The sequence below is a fragment of the Acomys russatus genome, chromosome 10, assembly GCF_903995435.1.
Source record: "Acomys russatus chromosome 10, mAcoRus1.1, whole genome shotgun sequence".
In the NCBI taxonomy this organism is placed as follows: domain Eukaryota; kingdom Metazoa; phylum Chordata; class Mammalia; order Rodentia; family Muridae; genus Acomys; species Acomys russatus.
The window spans coordinates 52,048,951-52,072,365 of record NC_067146.1 but is presented as its reverse complement, the minus strand read 5'-3'; the positions used below and the strand labels follow the sequence as shown (position 1 = coordinate 52,072,365).

General features: G+C 44.6%; 1 protein-coding gene across 7 annotated transcripts in view; it reads left to right on the top strand.

The window, feature by feature from the left end:
• Positions 1-750: 750 nt before the first annotated feature.
• Srpk2 (SRSF protein kinase 2) overlaps positions 751-23,415 on the top strand; it is a 185,823-nt gene continuing 163,158 nt past the window's right edge. For 2 of the 7 annotated variants that reach the window (XM_051152132.1, XM_051152129.1), the window contains exons 1-2: positions 751-888; positions 1,441-1,495. In XM_051152132.1, the coding sequence (XP_051008089.1) occupies positions 760-888; positions 1,441-1,495 (184 nt within the window). In that variant the 5' untranslated portion in view covers positions 751-759. Of the gene's footprint in view, positions 889-1,199; positions 1,341-1,440; positions 1,496-5,853; positions 5,873-23,415 lie in introns of those variants that run through there. The other 5 variants (XM_051152136.1, XM_051152133.1, XM_051152130.1 and 2 more) reach the window with 4 other exon arrangements.

Below are 23,415 nucleotides of genomic sequence, written 5' to 3'. Positions count from 1 at the left end.
CTTTGTTCTTCATAGATACGCATTGGATGTTTAGGGGTCGAATGTAACAGTTTGAAAACTACTGAATGATTCAGCAAAATAAACCATGCACACAACTGTGGGGGGAAAAAAAACTAGTGAGTGTGTGCCAATAGTGCCAACCATTGCATGTTTCTCGTAATTTTTGAAAATAAAAAATGGAGGAAAAAAAAATCTCTTCAAACTCAAAGCGGCCTTTCTTGTTTGTTGGGACTTCTTTAGAGAAAGACTCAATGATACAGTTGACACTGAATGATACAATGATACAAAGAAGGACTGAATGCTCAGGACATGTGCCTTTGAAAGGCACTGTAATTGTTTAAAGAGACAAGAGAACACTGAGGTGGTAACTATGTGCCAGGGAGCTTGATTCACATCTTAGGTAGCCTGGTAAGGTGGAAAGAGAAGCAAGCTAGCTAGGCTTGAATACGGATCCGGGCTCATACAACTGTTTGACCTATTTAGGGTTCAGTTGCTCCATTGTAGGATTAAGAAAAATAAGTGCTCCGCATGATTGTTTTAAGCTCTCATCTCATGGTATTTAGAAAACTGGGCTTCATGCGACAAACTTTTCTTTCAAGCTATGTACATCCTTTCCTTCATTAAATTCACGCAGCCCCATGGGAGTAGGAAAAGAGGAAATCACTTCTCCAAGGTCACACAGACACTCAAGGACCCAGGTTTCCCAGCTCTTGGTCTTGTGCCCTTTCCACGCCCGCCGGAGAGGAGGAAGCGGCGCTCATGGGGGATGCAAGGATGTGGAAGCGCAAAGGGATAGAAGAGGCCCGGGGCGAGAGAGGTGGTAGGAGACCCACGAAAGCGCCAGCCAAGGAAGGGCACATGGAGAGGCGTGCAGCACGACCGGCCGGGGTGCGCAGTGGAGGGTGGGAGGAAGGGTCGCGAGGCTGGGCCTTTAGCCCAGGAGCGGGCGGCCTGCGGCAGCCCTAGGGCCAAGGTGGCGGAGGCGGGCTGCGGGAGGCATGGCGCGGGAGGCCGTGGGCGCGCGCGCGGGCCGCCTTTCCGCACAGGTGGGCTGCGGAGCCGGCGAAACTCGCAGAAGGGCGGCGGCCGGGGTCCGGACCCCTGCGCGCCGGAGGTGCGGAGGGGGGCGCGGAGGGGGCGGGGCCGTGGGGCGGGGCCGCGGGGGCGGGTCCCATTGGCCCCCGCGGGAGCGGCCGCGGCGGCGCAGGCGCGGTTCCCGCCTCCTCGGCCGGCGAACGAGTAGAGGCTGCATCCCGGTGCGGCTGGTTGTCGTGTCGCCGCCGCCTCCGCCGCGGAGCCCCCCGCCCGGCTGCCCGGAGTCGGAATGAGCTCCAGGAAAGGTGAGCGGCGCGCGCTACCCCCTCCCCCGCCGCCCGGCCTCGCGGCCCGCAGACGGCCGGCCCGACCGTTAATGTGTCTTCTCTCGCTCTCTCTCCACAGTGCTGGCCATTCAGGCCCGAAAGCGGAGGCCGAAAAGAGAGAAACATCCGAAAAAGTGAGTCCGCGCGGCGCTCGGTCCCGGCCCCGCCCCGCCGAGGGTTGCTCGCGGTCGCGCAGCCACAGCTTCCCGGTCCCAGGGCCGCGGGCGGTGGGTCTCCCGGGACGCGGCGCCGGCTCTGCGTGCCCCGGCGGGGGAGGGGCTGGGGGAGGGGCGCGCAGCCACGGGTTCCGGAGCTGCGACCTGGCCAGGCGGCCTGCGAGCCGCCCGGGTTCTGCGCTCGACCCTGCACCTCGCGCCCCCGAACCTCATCCCGCGCCCCGGCCCCGGCCCCCCCAGCCCCTGATCCATGCCCGCGATCCGCACCCCAGTTCCTGCCCCGCACCGGTCTGATAGGGGGCACGGGAGGAAGGCGGCAGCGCAGTTGACACCTGGGCTGCGGGAGCCTGTGTGCACTGCCGCCTCAGCCTCCTCCCGGTCCCGCCTGGGCCATCCTGCTGAAAACCCGAGCTGCTTGTCAAGTGGTTTGGCCCCGGGCGTGTTCCTGGCGCGAGCTCAGCTCCCGGAGCAGTGCGTTTCGGCGCTCGGGTTTTTCATTCGAAACTTTCTGCTCGGGTCGAGCGTTACTTGCGTGCTGCGGCTGCGCCCAGGTCGCTCGCTGCAGCGGGCGGTGGGCGTGTGTGCGGGCGGGTCCCGCGTGGTGCTCGGGACTGGATCCATGGGCTAGTGAGTGATATTTTCAAATGTGCCAGCGCCAGCCACCTCCAGGCTGGACGTGCAGCCCAGTAGGGCGGCAGCTGCCAGAGCTGCCTTTCCCGGAGAGCTGGGTGTTCCGAGGCGACAGAGCGCCGCCGCGTGTTCCTTTTTCCACCCATGATGGGGTTTTGCCGGACCAGCGTTCAACATCGTTGCTCACATTGGTTACTTCGCTGTTCCTTTTGCTCCAGAAATTTGTGTGTGTGGTATCTTTGGTAGTACGATAAATGACAGAATCGCCTTTAAAACTGGGAAATATTTGTCTATCTTTATTTTGCAGGGGGTGGGATGCCTCTCTCCTCTCCCAGTTGGTGGCGGTGGTTCTCATTATTCATATTGCCTTTAGCCGCAGCCTTGCGGATTTCCCACCCATTTGGTGGCCTCTAGGAAAACAGGCAATCATTGCTAGTTTGGAGGTATTTTACAACAAGATTGTCTTCATTCAAAATTGAATGTAACCTAACTATTATTTATAGGACTTCCTAAGATAAAATCTCTTCTCAGGAGTCAAAAAGATTTGAAAAACTGGAAGGTAAAAATTAAAAAAGAAAAAAAAAAGTTTATTATTTTGTGTGTGTTTGGGCCCTGTCGCCCGTGGAAGTCTAGGAACAACTCTGACCCTAGCTGCGGAGGCTGAGCAGGATCCGGCCTGGCTGACGCGCAGATGGGAGCTATCTGGGAATGCCGGGTCTGTAGGTTTAAAAAATAAAAACAAAAACAGACCGGGGATCAAACTTCAGTTGTCAGGCCAGGTGATAAGCACCTTTACCCTCTGAACCATCTCCCGGGCTCAGATATCAGATATGGATATCTAAATTTTGAAACTGAATGTAGGCTTCTGATAGTTTAGGATGCTTTTAAACTATTGCTTTTTCCAAGCAGTTAAGGGCACAAGCCTTTTAATCCTTGCATTCGGGAGGCAGAGGAAGGCGGATCTCTGGGAGTTCGAGGCCAGCCTGATCTTCAGAGTGAGTTCCAGGGCATCCAGGGCTACACAGAAACACTATCTCAAAAACCCAAACCCAAACCAAACCAAACCAAAAAGCACTACCACCAAAATGAAATAGTGCTATCACGAGGCTGAGAGATAGTTCAGTGGTTAAGAGTGCTTCTTGCTCTTGCAGAGGAAGCTTGTTTGGTCATCAGCATCCAAATGATGGTTCACAACCACCTGTGTCTCCAGTTCCAGGGGATCTGATGCCTTTAGATCTGTGGGCACCTGTGATTGATTGAACCTTTTTTCTTTCTTTCTTTCTTTTTTGTTTTTTTTTTGTGAACCACTGAAATTTAGCAGATATCTGAACAAGTGCTTGGGTTTAACTGTAGCTTTCAGTTCAGCATTGATTTATTTACTTCCACATAGCTCATAATGCTCAGAAACAAAAAGGACCCAGGAAGTGATGTCCTATGCCTGAAATCCAGCACTCAGAGGGGACAGAGGCTGGTGGATTTCTGATTTCAAGGCCAGCCTGGTTTCAGGATGGTTAGGGCTACACAGAGAAACCTGTCTTAAAAAACAACAACAAAACAAAACCCAAAACAAAAAACAAATAAAGAGAAAAAGGAGTTGAGAAAGTGTGGCTCTACTTTTTAGGACAGCTATTTTTCTGTGTATAAATACACATTTATCTGTGAGCATACTACATGTTCACATAGGAGAAAATGGTTTTTGGTTGAGTAAGCATATATCATATATTTCATTATTTTTTGTTTCAGAGTCTGACTTTCATAGTGGTCAAGGGCCGTTACTCTGCTTTAGTTTGGATTTGTGGTATGTGAAGAATTAGGAATATCCACATACTTAGTCTAATCTTTGTTTTGTTTGGTCTTTGAGTCGGGGGTTTCTCTGTTTAGTCCTGCTTGTCCTAGAATTCACTCTGTAGACCAGGCTTGCCTCAAACTTAGAGAGATCCATCTGCCTCCCAAGTGTTGGGATTAGAAACGCATGGCACCTCTGCCAGGAATTTATCTAGCCTCATATCACTTAGCCAGTCTCTTCCATTGTGTAGTGTGTTTGAAGGAACAAAAAACAGTTTGTGATGGGAGGAACTGGCTTGATATGAAAGGTGTTATCAGTAAGAACCCAACTCAAATAAGCGATTGTGGTGAGTTTTCACTTTGTTTTTGGAATCAAGACATTTAAAGTAATTGATATGATAAAGTATATGTGTTCAACATATATGTGTGCCTTAGAAGACCATGAGAGAGCTTTATACAAGATGTGTGCTTTTTCACTTAGGTTTTTTGAATCAAGATATTTAAAATAATCGATGGATGTAATTGCTCATGTGTTCAACATATATTTGTGTGCCTTAGAAGATGATGCTTTGCACATGACAGTGATACCCTGTGAAGCTTAACATCTGGAGGTTTTTCTTTTCTTTCATCTTTTTTTTTTTTTTTTTTGCTTGCTTGGTTGGTTTTTTGAGACAGGGTTTCTCTGTGTAGCTCTAGCTGTCCTCAAACTCACTTTGTGGCCTCAAACTCACAGAGATCCATCTGCCTCCTAAGTACTAGGATTAAAGTTGTGTGCCACTACTGCCCAGCAAAATGTGGAGGCTTGAACAGAGCCAGGAAGGTAATTTTAGATTGTGCTAAGGAACAGGGCAAAAACATGGGACAACTTTGTACCAGTCTAATAGTGACAAATACTAATAAGATGACATCTGCCAGTCACTGCTGTTTGTGTGCATTTCTACATAGTGATGCACTGTGAGGTGGACACTGCTCTTCATCGTTTTCAGATAAGAAGTAGGGACACAGCAGATAACAAGCTAGCTGTTAGCTGAGTCTAGGCAGCCAGGGTCCAGAGGCTACGTCAACTTTGAGGAAATGATGTTTGACAGAAACTAGGATGAGGAGAGGACGGAGTGGACTGTATGATGAACCCAAAGGTCAGGGTGGCTCCGAGGCAGGCGCGGCTCACAGAGGCTGTGTAGGCCATTGGAGGCTTATGTCTGGGCAGGGTGGTGTCATTCCTCCCTGAAGAACATTGGCTGAGTGTGGAGATGGGAGTGAGAACAGTGAGCGTGTCGCAAGGGGACATGCTCAGTGAGCACCTGCGCTCTAGGTTCAAGGAATGGCACTGGGCCTGGGGGCTTGAGGTTTGCTTCATTTCACAGGCAGCTCCGACAGGTTAGAATCACCTGCTTTGTTTGGATCAATATTCAACTGTCCTGACAGCGAGTGTTTTTGTCTTTTAAGTCCAGGCGAGACTAATTAATCTGTGGAGTGACTGTTTGGGTCTGACGCAGTGTGATCTACTTTTGTTATTACTTCCTTGTTATGTGCAAACTGACTTTTCATTACTTTTAGTTCATTTATTAAATGACTTGACTTGCGCTCCCCTCCCGGTGTGTTTATATAGTGTAGCTGGTCTCAGAATTGAGGTCCTTTTGCATCATCCTCCATCCTGAAGGACTTGAGGTAGGATACCATCCTGTGGTAAGAGCTTACTTTTTTTTTTAGTACTTTAGGTTTGTAGTTATCAGGAATATTTTCTGTTTAGTGTATTTTGCTTCTTATTAATTTTAGTGTTTGAGAGTGTAAGTGGCAGGGCATCACTGTATTCTCATTCAACCATTACGTTGATTTAGCCCCCCACTCCCTTTCTTTTTTTGGGCAGGGTCTCCATGACATAATCCTCCTGCCTCAGCCTGGATATTGTTGGGATTACAGGTATGCACTGTCGTATTTCAGTCATGAGTTTTCTGTGTAAGCTGTATCTCATACACATAATTTTGCCTTAGGTCATTTATGTATGTAAGTAATTAAAATAAATTTTTTGAGATGGGCTTATATAATTTGGCTAGCCTTAAACTCACTATACAGTCAGCATTGATCCTCCTTCCAAGGACTGGAATCACAAAACTCACACCAAGATGTCTGTCTTGTCTCTGCTATTTGTTAATAATTTTGGAGGGGGCATTGGGAGCAAGCTGCAGAGGTTCATGAGTGGTGGGCACATGCCTAACAATGACTGTGTGCCCAGGCACATGACTTACTGAGACAGAATTCAAAAATATAAACATTTTCTTTTAGAGATCTGGGTGTGGTGGTGTACTTTCAAAGGCACAGTTGCTTGTGGAGGCTGAGACAGGAGGATTTCTTAAACCCTGACGTATATGGTCATCCTGGGAAGCAGGGAGATCTGATCTTGAAAACATGGCTTTTGTTTTTTAATGATTTTTCTGAGGCAGTGGAGGATGTATTTCAGGCCAACAGGCTTTTAATGAGGCATTGTCTTATTTAAAATATGCAAACAAATGACAACAATAAAAAATATTTGGCTTTCACTAGTTGTTAAGTGCATCTTTCCTGCTGTAGTGCTATCATATTTTAGCACTTGTTTGGATATGTGTAACTACCATAAGCAATATGCAGAACTGTTTCATCACAGCTAACCTCCTGTTACTCCTGTTCCCACACAGTCCCTGTGAGCACTAATGGTTTTGACACTTTGAGAATGTTGGTAAACAAAGCTATACACTATCAATATGTAACTTTTTGACATGTCTTTGTTGTTGTAACAGGGTCTCCCCATTTAGTCCTTGGTTGCCTGGAACTTGCTATATATCCTGGCCTTGTCTGGAGCTCCAGGGGACCCACCTGTCTTTCCCTCAGGGATTAAAGGTGTACACCACCACACAGAGCCTTCTCTGCACGTCCTTGAGGTTCTTTCACAGTGTTGTCTGCATCAGTAGTTCCAGCTCCTCCTTGTTTGTGGATGCTTGGCATGAAAGCAGAGTCTTAGCCTGCTCACAAAGCATCATACACCCTTTTGCCCGCCCCCCACTTACTGTTGAGACAGGTTTCCTGTAACTTAGGCTGTTCCTGATCTTCCTCTGGTTTTGGAGTGCTGGGATTAAAGGTGCAGGCTGACTTTTCCCTTTTGAAGTAGGTAAGTGCTTAACAACTGAGCTCTCTCCCCAGCCCTTACATTTACTTAAAAATTATTAGTGTACACCTTTAATCCCAGCACTCAGGAGTCAGAGACAGAACATCTTTGTGAGTTCAAGGCCAGAGACTTTGTCTCAAAAAATATTTCTTGTGTATGTGTGTCTGCATGTTTGCATGATGTATATGTGTACAATTGGACCATGGTGCATGTGGAGATTAGAGAAAAACTTTATGGAGTTGCTCTTTCAGGCCTTTATGTGAGATCTGGGGAATTGAACTCAGGTCACTGGGCTTTTACAATAAGCACCTTTAATTTTACCTTAAAAAATTTGAGTGTGTATGTGTGTGTGTGTGTGTGTGTGTGTGTGAGTGTCTGAATGTTTGTATGTCCACTGCATGCATACCTGAGCTCATGGACATCAGAAGAGGGTGTTGGGATCCTCTGGAACTGGACGTAGATGCTTGTGGGTGCTGGGAACTGAGCCTGGGTCCTCTGCAGGCACAGTAAACTACTAAGCCATCTCTTCAGCCCCCTAAGTTTACCTTTTAGAGAGCTGTATAAAGGCTGGAGAGATGGCTCAGCAGTTAAGAGCTCTGGGTGTTCTTTCAGAGGACCCAGGTCCATTTCCTAGCACCCATTATGGTGTCTTACAACTGTCTGTAACTCCAGTCACAAGAGATGTGACACTGTTTTCTGTAACTCTAGTTATAAGAGATGTGACACTGTTTTCTGTAACTCTAGTTATAAGAGATGTGACACTGTTTTCTGGCCTCTGTGGGCACTGCAGTTGTGGTGTGGAGACATACAAGCAAAGAAAATACCCATACACATAAAATAAAAAAGTTTTTTTCTTTTAAGCTAAGAAAATAAAAAAAAGTTGTATGTAGTAATGACGCACCATGTCAGATGTCAGTGTTTCAGTGTTATATAGATTGTGTATATTAAAATCATATTTAAATGTATCTTTTTATTTTTTGAGACAGTGTTTTTCTGTGAAGCCTGGCTATTCTGGACTCACTTTGTAGACCAGGCTGGCTTGGAACTCAAAGATCTGCCTGCTTTGCCTCCCAAATGCTGGCATTAAAGTGTGCATACCCCACTCAATGTATCTACTTTCTTTATATTTACTTAAACATTTATCATTAAAAAAATTTTATTTATTATGTATACAGTGTTCTACCCACACACCAGAAGAGGGCACCAGATCTCATTATAGATGGTTGTGAGTCACCACGTGATTGCTGGGAATTGAATTCAGGACCTCTGGATTAGTAGCCAGGGCTCTTAACCTCAGAACCATCTCTCCAGCCCCCCATTTGTTATTTTTGTTACTGTAAAATATTCAAAATGTCCCTAGCTCTCGGAAGTGTACCACACTTTGATATTTATTTCTCTATCATTGTCCATAGCATGCATGAGGCTTGTGGTCTCAAGAGTGACTAGTACCTCTAGCCAGGCTTTGTATCTTCTGTAACCACCCCTGCTCTCCTAGGCACTTGGTAATCCTTCATTCTGTTCTCAGCTTTGTGAGATCAACTGTGAGCAAGATTACCAAATGTGTGTCTTAGTGTGCTTGACATAGTTCACGTCTGATCTCCAGTTCCATCTATTTTGTTGCAAATGACAGGGTTTTTATGACAGTATTATTCTACTGTGTATATGTACATTTTCTTCAGTCCTTCTTCAGTTGGTGGACACCTAGGTTGTTTTCATTCTGAGCTGTTATGAGTAGTGCTTCAGTAAACACAGGAATGCAGATGTTTTGGACATAATGATTTAATTTTTTTGGATAAATAAGCAGTAGTAGGGTTGCTGGATCGTATAATATTTCTAGTTCAGGGATGGAGAAATGGCTCACCCATTAAAGGCTAAGTCTACAACCAAAAATAGTTCTAGTTCAACTATTTTGAAGACTCTTCAAATTATTTTCCATGCCTATACTAATGTTTATTCTCCCAATGTGCAAGGGTGCAAGGGGTCCTTTTTTTGTACACTTTTTTTTTTTTTTGGTTTTTCGAGACAGGGTTTCTCTGTGTAGCCTTGACTGTCCTGGACTCGTTGTAGACCAGGCTGGCCTCGAACTCACAGCAATCTATCTGCCTCTGCCTCCTAAATGCTGGGATTAAAGGCGTGTGCCACCACTTGCATCTGTTACTGTTAGTTTTTTTCCTTTTAAGATTTACTTTATTGTCTGTGTATGACTTTTGCCTGCATGTATATATGTTTACCACATGTGTGCCTGGTGCCTGGCATGTCAGGACAGAGCACTGGCCACCCTGAACTTGAGTTATAGACAGTTGTGGACTGCCACGCGTGTGTTGGGAATCAAACCTCAATTTTCTGAAAGAATAACAAATGCTTTTAACTACTGAGCAGGGATCTCCAGTCCTCTCTTTTTGGGCCAGGCATGATGGTGCATGCCTTTAATTCCAGCACTTAAGAGGCAGAGGCAGGGCAGATTTCAAGCCCAGCCTGGTCTATGGAGCTAGTTCCAGCACAGCCAGGGCTGGCTATTATATAGAGAAACCCTGTCTCAGAAAGTAAAGCAAACAAATCCATTAATTTTGTCTGTTTTGAACTTTATATAAATGAAATCACATAGTATATACCTTCTCCATCAGTCTGTTTTTTGGACTTGTCCATGTTGTATGGACCAAGTAGTACCATTAATTAATTAATTTTTATTGCTTCCATTGAGTAAATATGCCACATTTTGCTTATTTTTTCATTAATGCACATATTTTAGAGTCTTGTTAAAGTAGTCCTCAGTCTTCTCCTAGAGTATAAAGTTATTTTCTGACAGTGTAAATATTTCCCTAGATTTTCAGTAGATTTAAAGAATTATTGTTCTTAGGGTGGAGAGATGTCTCAGTAGTTAAGAGCCCTGCCTTCTTTCTCTTCTAGAGGACCCAGGTTCAATTCTCAGCACCCACATGGCAGCTCACATAGGAAACCTTAGACCTGAGACCATTCTTCCTCCCCCTCTGTAACTCCAGGTCCAAGAGATCAGACACTCTCACATAGACATATATGCAGGGAGAACAAGCAAACAAAATGTTTTTTCATTAGATATATATTGTGCATATCATTCTTAACACATTATGAATATGATTTGTAATCTAAAAATACACTGGAAGCCAACAGAGTGCCCCAACTGGGTCTTGAAGAACCAGTAATAGTAATAACTACAATAAAAGAAGGCAGGGCTTGAGCCTTTCAGCAGAAACAGCACTGAGTGGGTGTCAGCATATGGAGGTATACAATGGCATGTCTGTAGTCCTGGAATGTTAAGTAGTTAGTGAGGTTGGGGTGTAGGGTGTGGTAAGCAGTGAGTGGGGGTGCTGATGAGGTCACACAAGGAGTTGGAGATCACATGTGTGCCAGATTGACATTTTAGAGTTTTCTAGCTTTTACGTGGAGTCGGATTTAGTGGCCCGGAGCCTCACTGGGAAGCCGGCAGAAGACTTGGAGAGATGCTGTAATCCATGCCCAGTGTAATGTGGGGGGCCAGAGGGAGGGTACGGGATGTGTGCTGGCTTCCCCGCTAGCAAATTTTGTGGATGCTCTTAGATCTCTCTCACCTCGGTGGTTGCTGAGTGCTGGGGGGAAGTTACTGACGGCTTTCCTGAACTGTTGGGAACTCTTTTTGTGACTGACAGTTCGACACCTGTTCAGACTTTTTAACTGCAGAGCTGTTCTGCCAAGCTGTGTCATTAGAGCTGGTGGGGAGCTGACAGTGGCTCGTAGCTGAAGAAAAGGCTGCAGGGGTTGAGGGGTTGGTTACAGAAGGTGCTTGAGAGTTCAGAAAACCAAGAGAAAGTTGTTTCACAGAATCATATCTTGTAATGTTTTCGGATGGAGTATTTTTGCATATTTCTCTTTACTTATTTTCAAATCCTCAAAATTTTATTTGCCCCTTGGTTTGGAATAGGCCAAATTTGTACATTAAGGATGCCTGATATCTTGAATTGAAAGCATATTTAGAAAAAGGACTTAAAAAAAAAAAAAAAAAAAAGAAAAAGGACTTTTTTCTTGGTCTAAAATAACATGTAGCAAACTCCTCACAGAGCATGTACCATCATTATATGTGTATATAGTGTGTATAGTGTATGTACAGATACCCTGTCTTCTTATAGACACACATGGGAACATACATACATACCCAGGTATTAGTATGTGCTTATGTGGGACTGCAAATGTATGTGTGGGGCAGAGGACAACCTTAGGTGTTCCTTGGGAGCCAACCATCTTGTTTTGTTTTTGGACAGTCTCTCACTGAGCTAGAAGTCACCAAGAAGATGAGGCTGGCAGACCAAGGAGCTCCAGGGATGTGTCTCCTCCCTAGCACTGCAACTGCAGCACTGCTCCAGGCTGCTTTAAAAAAGGGTCCTGAGATTTGGATGTACCTCCTCATGCTTGCTTACTGAGATGTCTTCCATCAAGATATATATTTTACATATTTCTTTCTGCCCCATGCTTTTTGTTACTTTATTGTGTTTACCAGGTTGCCCTGGCTGGCCTGGCCTTGATGTGTAGGTCAGACTGGCCTCAGGCTCACAGAGATCTCTTTGTCTGCGTGTGACGGCTGATCTTGGTTGCCATCTTGACTATGTCTGGAATCAACTGAAGTCCAAGCAGCTGGGCAGGCAGTGAGGGATTTTCTTAATTGGATCATTTGAGGTGGGAAAGACCCACCCTGAATTTGGGCCACGCCTTCTGGTGGCCACTCATATAAAAGACACGGAAGAAGGAAGTGTCATTTTGCCTGGTTGCCCTCTGCTGGTATCTTCATCTATCCCTTGCTGAAGCATTTCGTTGCTGCATTAGACCTGATTTCCTCATTCTCCCAAGGTAGACTGAAGAGCAAGCAGCAACTCTCCGTGACTGTTCCAGGACTCCAGCACCAGACACCACTGCTGAGACCTTGTGCATCGTGGGCTGAACAACTGTGTGGTTCTTAGCTTTTCTGTCATGAGACAGCTGCTGTTGGTTGTGGGTGAGCTGTGGTTGGATACACAGACCACCGCCTGTAAGCCACTCTGATAAATCCCCCTTAATAGAGATGCATGGATGGATTCATTGTATCAGTTCCACTTCTTTAGAGACCCTGAGGAATAAGCCCCGCCTCCTGAGTGCTGGTGTTGAAGGCCTGGTCTACTGAGCCTTGCGTATTTATTATCTATGAGCTTATATACTATCTTCCTGTTTTACATCTGCTAATGTAATTTCTTTGTCCTTAAAATTTTTATAAATTGAGGCCCAGCCTCAAGACCCTTATGTTGCATGGGACTATACTGTGCAGTGGACATGTATGAATATATACACATACACATAATGGTAGCAAGGGCGGGCAGATAGATTCTCTTGTTTTTTTGTTTCTTCTAAGAGAGAGTCTTACTATATGGCCCTGGATCTCTGGGAACTCACTATCAGGCTGATCTTGAACTCATGGAGATCTACTTACCTCTGCCCCCCAAGTGTTGGGATTAAAGCTGTGCATTACTACCCCAACCAAAAGTACAACGTGTGTGTGTGTGTGTGTGTGTGTGTGTGTGTGTGTGTGTGTGTATGTGTGTGTAGAAAAAAGTTAATATTTAGAAAGTTTGGAAAAGAAGTAATTTGTGTAACAGCCCTGGCTGTCCTTCAGCTCACTTTGTAGACCGGGCTGGTGACCGCGCAGATCTGCCTGTTCAGCTTCCCGAGTGCCACCACTCCCAGCTGGAAGTGGGTTTTTTACCTTGGCTTTCATATCTTTAGTTACTTTACATTTTAAAATCATTCTTTATAGGTGTTCAAGCCTTCATCCTAAAATATAGCCTAATAAACTCTGTCTGTGAATAAGGAGATTAGAAACTGGACATGGTGACACAGACCGTTAATCTCGGCACTCAGGAAGCAGGGTCAGGCAGATCTCTAGAGTGAGTTCCAGGACAGCCAGAGCAACATGAAGAGGCCGGGGAGTGGTACTGTTATTTCTGTGGTGTTTCTGTTGTTTAGGAATTTTCACAGTGGGGAGAAAGGAAAGTTTTAGTATCAAGATAAAAATTTCTCCTTTCCCATGGCCATATCTTTTTGTTTTGGCCAGCTTTTTTTCTTTTCTTTTTCCTGTTTTCTTTTCCTGAGCAGGCTTTATGTCATCTAATCTGTCCTTAAAAGTAGATATGGATGACCTTGAACTTCTGATCTTCCTGCCTCTCTGGGTGTATACCACCCAGGTGTATTACGGGTGTATACCACCACTGTGCCTGGGTTGGCTGCTTTAAGTTTTTTTCTTATAACTTCTGTATGTTATTTAAGGCCTATGTCATCTAAACATAAGTTCACAAAGTAAATTAGAGCAACACAACAACAGATGTAGAAATCATGAAGCAATGTTTATTGTCCCCAGCAGGAGGTATCTAGAGTGACAGGGCAAGGAGACAAGCTGGGATAAAAAGAACGGGTGAGTCTATTGTCTAGTCATGTGTAGGTAAAGGATCCAAAGGGAAATACATATTTTGGACACATGTATTGGTGTCGCTTGTTTTATGTAGTAAATGCAATATTGGCAAGATTGAATTGTGATATTTTGGATAAGAAATTGTAGCGTAGCCAACATTTAAAAAACAAATCATGGTGGGGCATGTGGCGCACACTTTTTTTTTTCTTTTTTTTGGGTTTTCAAGACAGGGTTTCTCTGTGTAGCCTTGGCCATCCTGGACTCACTTTGTAGACCAGGCTGGCCTCGAACTCACAGCGATCTGCCTGTCTCTGCCTCCCGAGTGCTGGGATTAAAGGTGTGCGCCACCACGCCCGGCTGTGGCGCACACTTTTAATTCTAGCACTCAGAGGCAGGCAGATCTCTTTGAGTTTGAGACCATCCTGGTCTACAGAGTAAGTTCCAGGACAGGCAGGGCTACACAGAGAAACCTTGATGGGGTCAGGGTGGAGGAGTAAGTCAGTCAATCGATTAAAACCAAATCACGGTATATTCCAGTGCAAACATTTCCCAGGGCTGGAGTGTATTAGTGTTAGAGTGCTTACTTAGCAGCAGTCTCCAGCAGTGGAAAAAAAGATTTCTTACTTGGTTGAAGTGTGGCTTTGGCTAACAAAAAGTGGTGAACACATGGACTCCGGGCCCTGGTGTCTTTACAGCCTACTTGGTCTTTTTCTTCTCTCTACTTGCTACTATTGTATTTTCCAAAGGCCATGGAACTCTCCAGTGAAGGAGATATCACCATGACCTTTTAACCCTAAGGCTCAAAATATTTTGAAAATAACCTTATTCTCTCTTTGGCTTGATACAAATTTAACTGTGAAAAATCAAATATGGGTTGAACATTCCTAGGTTTTGAGCTGAGTATGTATGACATGGGCAATATATGAAATTGTTATTCCCCTCTGAAATGTCAAATATCAAATATCACCTGGTTCATCTTAATACAAATAACAGCTAATAGGCTCAGTGAGCATTTATTGAACACTTGCTATGTGCTAGATGAACGAAAACATGAGGACATGACTGCTCCCAGGTATGGTTAAAGAGAAGGCTTACGATAGATAGGAGGGACAGAACAGCCAGAGGTATCTGGAGAGTCCAGGCCATGGGAGGAGGGGTTGGGAGAGAGGGAGAGAGGAAGTGAAAAGAGAGGATGGGGTGGGGCTACAAGAGGAGCTGAGGACGAAGAGAACCAGGATGGTGATTTCAAGTCCAGCCTAGGCTATGCAGTGAATTCTAGACCAGCCAGGGTCACAGAGCAAAACCCTGTTTCAAAAAACAAAGCACAACAAAGTAGGAGCAAGAGTGAGCTACTGGCTTTAGAAGCCCTTGTGCAGTGTGTTCAAGGCTCTAGGCTCAGTGTCTAACGTGCACATACACAGGGAGAAAGAGAAAAGAGAAGGGAAGGGCTGTTGTCTGTAATTTTACTTATTCAAGTTAGACTGACTTGTTTTTTCTACTAAAACCTAGAAGGGCAGCATTGCCTACAGTAGCCAGATAGAAGCCACCCACTTACCTGCCAACAAGGAATGGCCTGTCACAATGGGTTATTATTCTTCAAGAAAAAGAATGAAATGCTACAACATGGACACACTTTGAAAAAAATGCAAAGTGGGGGTTGGAGAGGTGGTTAAGAGCATTGCGGTTCAGTTCCCAGCACTCCCACGGCAGCTCACAACTGTGTGTAACTCAAGCTCCAGGAGATCTGACACCCTCACAAAGGCATACATGCAGACAAAGCACTAGTGGATGTAAAGTAAAAATAAAGTTAAAAAATGCTTAATAAAAAAAGCCAGTCGTACAATATCACATTTTATATGAGTCTAGTCTATGTAAAATGTCCAGAGGTGAATAAATAGACTGTTGCTGCCTACCTAGGCTTGACAGGGAGTTGGGGAGTGAGAAATGAGGGTTGGTTTGTTTTTGTCTTTGTTTTGTTTTTTAAGATAAGGTCTCTTGTAGGCCACGGTGATCTCACTCTTACTGTATACACAAGGCAGGCCTCTCACTCCCAGGTGCTGCCATTATAGCCTTGTACTGTACCATACCTGGCTTTTGTCTTTTTGAGACAGGGTCTCACGCTGAAAGCCAGCCAGCCTGGAACTCATGCTGTGTTCTATCCTGGGATTCTAGGCATGAGTTAGCATGCTTGGCTGATTAATGATTGTCCATGGCGAAATAGTCCTTTTTGGGATGATGGAAATATTCTAAATTTGATTAGGATGATGTTTATAGAAACATTTTGTTTGTTTCTGTTTTTTTGGTTTTTTGAGACAGGGTCTCATTATGTAGCCCTGGCTGTCCTGGAGCTTCCTAGACCAGGCTGGCCTCGAACTGAAGAGATCTGCCTACCTCTGCCTCCCTGAGTGCTGGGATTACAGGTGTGCACCACTGCCCCTGGCTGTAGAAGTCTTTGAATATACTGAACATTATTAAACTATATTCTTTAAATGGGTGAATTTTATGCATATTATAGCTCATGAAAGTGTTAAAAAAGCAAAGAATTAAATAGCACTTCTCATCTTAGAGCTGAGAAACTAAAGCATGTCAGTGTTAAGCAGCACACTCATTACTGATGTGTCGTAGGTTTTAGAGATGGGGTTCAAAATTACAGGTGTGCTATACTGCAGTATACTGACTTTAAAGATAAGTAGGTCTTTCTTATGGCACCTGTGGGTTGGGAGTTCCCTAGCAATTACTTGACCTAAGCTTCATGCTGCTGCTGAGAAGCTGAACCTCATATAACAGTGACTCAGTCATGGCCCAGCTACTGGCAGTGAGGGATTTATGACCTGTTCAAAGATGAGTGTCTGACAAGTAGCCTGGGCTGTCTGTGGCACCACCGTGGCACTGTCACACTAGTACTGCATTTCTCAGTGCTGGCTGCTCCGCTGCGGGCTGGAAGTGCACTTCTCCCCGCTGGCTGGGATCAAAGGTTCCTTTTCTCTTGGACTGATTAGAGTGCTCCTGTGCATCCAGTCTTCAGCGGAAGGTGGAAATGAGTATTCCAATGGGCGTTACAGTTAGGTCTTTTAAAATGAGATTGCTGATACCTGATGGCAGTGGACGGGTGTTCCAAAACCCTGTGATGAGACCACCGTGTGCGGGCAAAAGCTGACTGGAAGGCAAGTCTGGTGAGATGCTGTTATGGTGGGACACAAGTCAGTGGCTGCCTGGGCATGCCGGTGAACAGCAGAAGCTTGTGGAGGGCAGCAGTGATTCTTCAGGGAGCCCTTCCCTCCCCAGGATAAATGAGGGGTCTCAGATGGTCATGGTGGGGGAGTGGAGTGAGCGAGTGCCAAGCACTTACTTGTGAGTCAGGGACATTATAACCTTGGGCAGTGGGAGGCTTTCCAGGGTGAGTGTGTTTGACTTGCTGGGGCTAGGGACTCAGACTCCTTGATCAGAGAGACCTTTTTAGCAACCTCTTTTGCTCAGTCCGTGCTTTGTCATTCTTTTGACAATGTCTTTCACAGAGGAGACATTTGTAGTCTTAGTGAAGTCCCTCTTACTCCTTTAAGTTATGTCTTTGGTGTTGTATCTAGATTCTAGAAAGTCACTACCATGCTTGAGGCCTCAGACTTTCTCTGGTGTTATTTCTGGGAGCTGTGTATTTTGCATTTAGGTCTATGACATTTTGAGTTAGTTTTTTGAGGGTGTAAGGCTCACCTAATTGTTTTGTTTGTGAATGCTCAGTTGCCAAGCACCTTTGTGCTGTGACTGTTGACGCGAGTCTCTTCTTGGGCTTTTTGTACTGTTCCACTGGCCTGTCAGTTCCTTTGCTGTTAACACACTGTTCAGATTTCTGTAGTTTTAGAGGAAGTCTTTAAACTGGATAGAATCATTTCCCCAACTTTTTGCCCCTCTTTTAATGTATTTTAATATCAAACTTACAGGAATACCCCAAAAGACAGCCAACATTAAAAGCTCCTATTTGCTTATAGGACAACTCAGAAAAGTACAGTGAATGCATGGGATGTTTTCTATGATGAAAATGCTACAAACATTTCATTCCTGTCAGTAAGAAATGTACTGTTTTAACTTAAGAATTATGGGCTGGTGAGATGGCACAGTGGTTAAGAGCACTGGCTGCTCTTTCTGAGGACCTGGGTTCAATTCCCAGCATTCACAGGGCAGCTCATAACTGTCTGGAACTGCAGTCCCAAGAGACCTGATGCCCTCTTCTGGTCTCCTTGGGCATATGTAAGGTACACAGATAACACATTCAGGGAAAGCACCTATATACATAAAAAAATTAAGTTTATGTGTGTGCACATGTATCGGTGATTTTGCACTCATGCATATATATGCTTTTGCATCTGAGTGCAGTGGTGCATGTGTGGTGCATGTGTGGAGGTCAGAGAACAACTTGTAGGGAACTCACCATGTAGAACTAGGTTGGTCCCAGATTCCCAGAGATCAGATTACCTCTGCCTCCTAACACTGGGATTAAAGGCCTGTCACTGTGCCTGACCCAAGTGACTTTTAGTATAGTATTTTTATTCTTTGATAATTTTATACATGTATGAAATGTATTTTGGTCCTATTCACCCTCTCTACTCCTCCCAGATGCACTCCTCAAACTTGGTGTTCTCCTGTCCAGTCTGCTCTTTGAGGCAGGGTGTCTGTATAGCTCTGCTTTTCCTGGAACTCAGAGATCCACCTGGAAAAAAGGCTTGCACTGCTCTTTGAGGCAGGGTGTCTGTATAGCTCTGCCTTGCCTGGAACTCAGAGATCCACCTGGAAAAAAGGCTTGCACCACCACACTCTTGTCTTTTTGTTTTGATTTTTTGTTTTTTGAGATAAGTTCCTGGCTGTCCTGGAACTCCTTTGTAGACCAAGCTGGCCTCGAACTCATGGAGATCATCCTGCTTCTGCCTCCCAAGTGCTAGGATTAAAGGTGTGTATCCACATGCCCAGCCACACTCTGCCTTTTTAAAAATAACAGAGTCTAGTAATTTATGCTACTTATAAGCTTGTGGGTATGGGGTCTGGTGTCATCTATTGGAGGGTAGTCAAGGAAAACTGGGTCTCCTTCCCACAGCACGGTGAGCTCCTTGCCTGTGGGTGGTGATATGAGCCCTCCTAATGCTGGCATGGTCATTGGCTTGGCTGTGTGCAGGTAACCACAGTTGCTGCAGGTTCATGAGTGCAGCTGTCCCATGATGTCCAGAAGACAGGGGAGCTTAGAAATAAAGCCCTGACCATGATCAGCCTCAGAAGATGTTAAACCTCGAATTCTTACATAACTCCACGATTTTGAATATCTGACATATGTAAACGTTTGAGCTGTTTACAAAAAAGAAATAACATCTTGAAAATATTATTATTAAATAAGGATTTTATGTTTTCCACAAATTATTATGGCATTTTAAAGCTATCCCAGTGTACTGATGAAAATTTATGTAAGGATATTGTTAAAAGCCAAAATCTTATTAGCATACACTTTTGTTAGCATACGCTGGTTATATAAATAATTATACCATTTTCATAGTTACCTAGTGTGTTTTGATCTGACTTCCCATTATTCTTTTGTTACTCTCTCCTACATATTCTTTTTCTTTCCCAGCTGGCTCCCACTTTGGTGACCTGGTGGGCTTCATTGGGGTTGTTTACAGGAGTGGGTGAGAGTTTGTTTGTAGGTGCGTGGACACGTTACCAGGGGCTGAATCACTGAAGAGAGAGTCTCTCCCTCCTCTACTGACCTCTAACTTTGTGTAATTCCTCAGGAAGAAGAGGCCCTTTGATCCTCTCTATCCATATCAGGATATTGATGGTCCCTTGCGGTGGTGGTCATACTGTTATGAGCTCAGGAGAGCAGTAGCCATGTCATGCAGGGAGCATTGCTCACTGCCATACCCTCCAGCGCCTGCTTTCTCTGCTCCCTCACTGCCATACCCTCCAGCACCTGCTTTCCCTGCTCCCTCACTGCCACACCCTCCAGCGCCTGCTTTCTTTGCATCCTTTCTTTTGAGACATTTCCTGAGCGGGGGAGGTGGTGAGAGAGATATCTCACTTGTGGCAAGTGTTTAACAATTGTTTGTTCTTCTGTACTTGGACCATTCTTTACAGTCACTGCTGAAAGAAGCTTCTTTGAGCAAAGGCAGTAGCGGTGCTACTTTAGGGAATAAGCACAATTATTTAGAAGGCATCATGTCTGTTGAGTGGAACAACAGTGAAATTAGCCCAGGAAGTCCTACAGCCTCTACCATGGGCCTTTGGCTGGGTTTACAGGATCAGGCGTGAATTCTGCTTGTGAAATGGGCAGTTGTTGCCTTTTCTCTGTTGTATCAGTGGGTGAGTCTTTCTTGGCAATGGTATTGCTGCATATAGGTCCACAGCTAAGTCCAATAGCACCTATCCCCGCCAAGCCTTTATAGCAAGGACTCTGTTCTGAGACAAAGGTGTAAGTTATCCTTACCAGGAAGGCCTTGCTGTCTAGTTGTGGTGCTCGACTGTAGTTGCCTGTATTGTTTTGAAGATTGTAAGGGCCTCACTGACCAACAACTTACAGGGAGGTAGCCCGCTCTCTTGGCACGAGCGTTTAAAAAAAAAAATTATTTGTGACTTTATCTATCCACACAGGGTACCTTTACTTAAATGTTTAAAAATGGTTTTCTCTTAAGTAGCAGGTGTCAGGTTTCTGTAGAACTTTTCTGTAGGTTGGTTGTTTGGCTTGATCTTCTTGACCACTCCCTGTTTTCAGACAAGACCTCAGACTGTAGGTCAGAGTTGTCCTCAGTTTTCCAGGGGCTGAGGATGTGGTGTGAGCCACCACCTGGCTTCAGTCACCACGACTCTGATGCAGCTTTAAAAACTTCCCCTAAGAGATAGTCACTAGAACAGCTGAGTAAAATGTTACAAAGAGGATGAGAATATTGAAAAAGTGCAGCTAAGCTTTGTGTGTTTAATTTTAGCAATAGTGAATGTTTCATGTGTAATGACAATTCAGATAATGAATTTTACCAGTAGGTGGCAACAAATCAATATCTGATTTTATAGTGTAAGTAATAAATGAGATGCATTTTATTTTTCCCACTAATAAACATTGTGTGCTCATGGCCCTATATCATGAAAAAATTAGATATAGAGTTTATTAAATGAAATGGCCTGGAACTCACAGAGATCTAAGGGAGTGCTGGGATTAAAGGCAAGCGCCCTCTTACTGGGTGGTCTTATATATCTTAACCTGGCCTCAAACTTTTTTTTTTGGTTTTTCGAGACAGGGTTTCTCTGTGTAGCCTTGGCCATCCTGGACTCACTTTGTCGACCAGGCTGGCCTCGAACTCACAGCGATCCGCCTGCCTCTGCCTCCCGAGTGCTGGGATTAAAGGCGTGCGCCACCACGCCCGGCTTTTTTAAAAAAATATATTTATTTATTTATTATTACATATACGGTGCTCTGCCTGCATGTACAACTCCAGTCCAGAAGGGGGCACAGATCACATTATAGATGGTTGTGAGCCACCATGTGGTTTCTGGGAATTGAACTCAGGACCTCTGGAAGAGCAGACAGTGCTCTTAACCACTGAGCCATCTCTCCAGCCTCTGGCCTCAAACTTATTACGTAGCTGACAGTGACCTGAAATTACATGCATGTGCTGTCATGGCCAATTTTGCATAGTTTTATTTTGTTGTTTAAAGATAGAATCCCACTGTGTAGACCAGGCTATAGACTTTAGACTCAGACATCTGCCTCTGCCTCTGCTTGAATGCTGGCTTAGAGGTGCACACTGTCACACCCAGCCCCACATAGTGCATCTGAAAACTGTAGTGGATTTTTGAGAGTTTGGTAATTTTGTTTTACTTACTTCTTTAAGCCATATCTCACTATGCAGCTGATGCTGACATGGAGCTCTTCTCTCTGTAGACCAAGCTTGCCTTGAACTCTTGACAGTCTTCCTCTATCTGTCCTCCAGGTTCTGGGCTTACAGGCGTGTGTCAGCATGCTCAGCTTCATCTGCAAGCTGAGTGATGAAGCAGCTGTTTGGCTTATTACCTGGTGACTCCAGAGGATTTGTCATGGGCTTAGGATCTCCCCTCCCCCAGGGTAACAGTGGTCTAGATGTTAGGATTTTACAAAGGTCAGCCAAATGATTTATGAACTAGTATTTGTCAATATTTCAATTTGATTTTCTTTATCTGCTTAATACAGTTTATTTGAATTTAAGTTAGAGTGTAGTTCTTTGCTGTCTTTTGATCCTCCTCACTGTTAGAATATTCATGTGTTTGTCCATATTTTCATTCATTGCCAGGTCTTACTTTGTAGCCCTTGCTGGATGTAGACACCTGCCTCTTTGTCTCCTGAGTGCAGGCAGGGGTGACAGGCTTTGTGTCTTGTTCAGTACACTGGACAGCTTGTGCAGAACCTTTACAGAGTCCTTCAGGATCCCATCAAGGCATGGGATGATCTCATGTGACACCTTGTTGAACAATTGGAGAATGTGGTCTCTGTAATTGTATACCCACAGAATTCAACACTTAACCTTTGAAAGGTGCTAGTGAATTGGGAAATAATTTAAAGGAGCTCTTTCTATCTTTAGTTATCACTTTCTTCCTCCCTCCCTCCCTTCCTTCATTTCTTTCTTTCTTTTTTTTTTTAGATAGGGTTTCTCTGTGTAGCCTCGCTGTCCTGGCTTTGTGGACCAGGCTGGTTGCAAACTAAGAGATCCATCTGCCTCTGCCTTCCTGGGATCAAAGGTGTGAGCCACATGCTTGACTTAAGGGAGCTTTTTCATTGTGAGCTGAAATACTTTCTTTGATTTTATTTTGTTAAATGTTTTCATTGCTCACTTAGTGGTTCTCAATCTATGGGTCACTCTGTGGGGAGTTGAAAAACCCATTCACAGGAGTCACCTAAGACCATCAGAAATATTAGATATTTACATAGCAATCCATAACAGTAGCAAAATTGTAGTTATGAAGTAGCAATGAAAATATGTGGCTGAGGGTCACCACAACATGAGGAACTGTATTAAAGGGTTGAAGCATTAGGAAGGCTGAGAACTGCTGACTTAGATGAAGATGGATCACTTCATTTTCCAATTAGTGTTTTGCCCTTTTTGTCAGAATATTACCAGAATTTAGAACAGTCTTGACTTCACTTGTCCGTGCTAGTTAATGATAAATGGCTTTGGCTGACTGCCTAGTGTACCTTCTTCAACAAACATGGGGTTTTCAGTGGGTCTAGTAGGATATTGAGTACTTAGTGGTAACAGGAGAAATTTCCACATGTGGTCTCTGATAGGTGCACTGAAATGGCAGCATTCTGTCCCATGCAGTGGGTGTGGCAGCCTCCTGTCCACACTGAACATGCCCTGCTTAGAGCTTCAGTTGTGAGCTGTGTGGTCAGAGAGTTTTTAAGGAAAGATAGGCTCTTTCTAAAAACTTACTTTTATTGAACATTTCATATCTTGAAAAAGGCTTCTTAGTAATTTTTCAGTATTGTAGCTTGGGTTCACCACAGTAAAGACAGGAATAGCATGTCCCCAGGACATTCCTGTAGTGTTGAAGCTGTATTATTTCATCTGGATTTTTGACTTTGTCTTTCTTAAATGCTCTAAAGGGCAAGAACCCTGTTCCCACCATGTTGTGCTAGTATATAGTGTCTGGTACACATCGGTGCTGAGTAAACCAGAGTGAGTTACTGAAGACTTTGTTTATGGTATCAGTCCCAGTGTTATAATTTCTTTGCATTAAGAGTTGGCCCTTGAAAGATAGAGAGCCTGAAGTGTTTTAAATGTGAGTCATGGATAGACATTTCTGTGTGGTTCTGTTTTGTACTTTGCTCTTGGCATTTTGTAGTACTTGAACACTTTTCCTCCATTAAAAATATGTTAATGA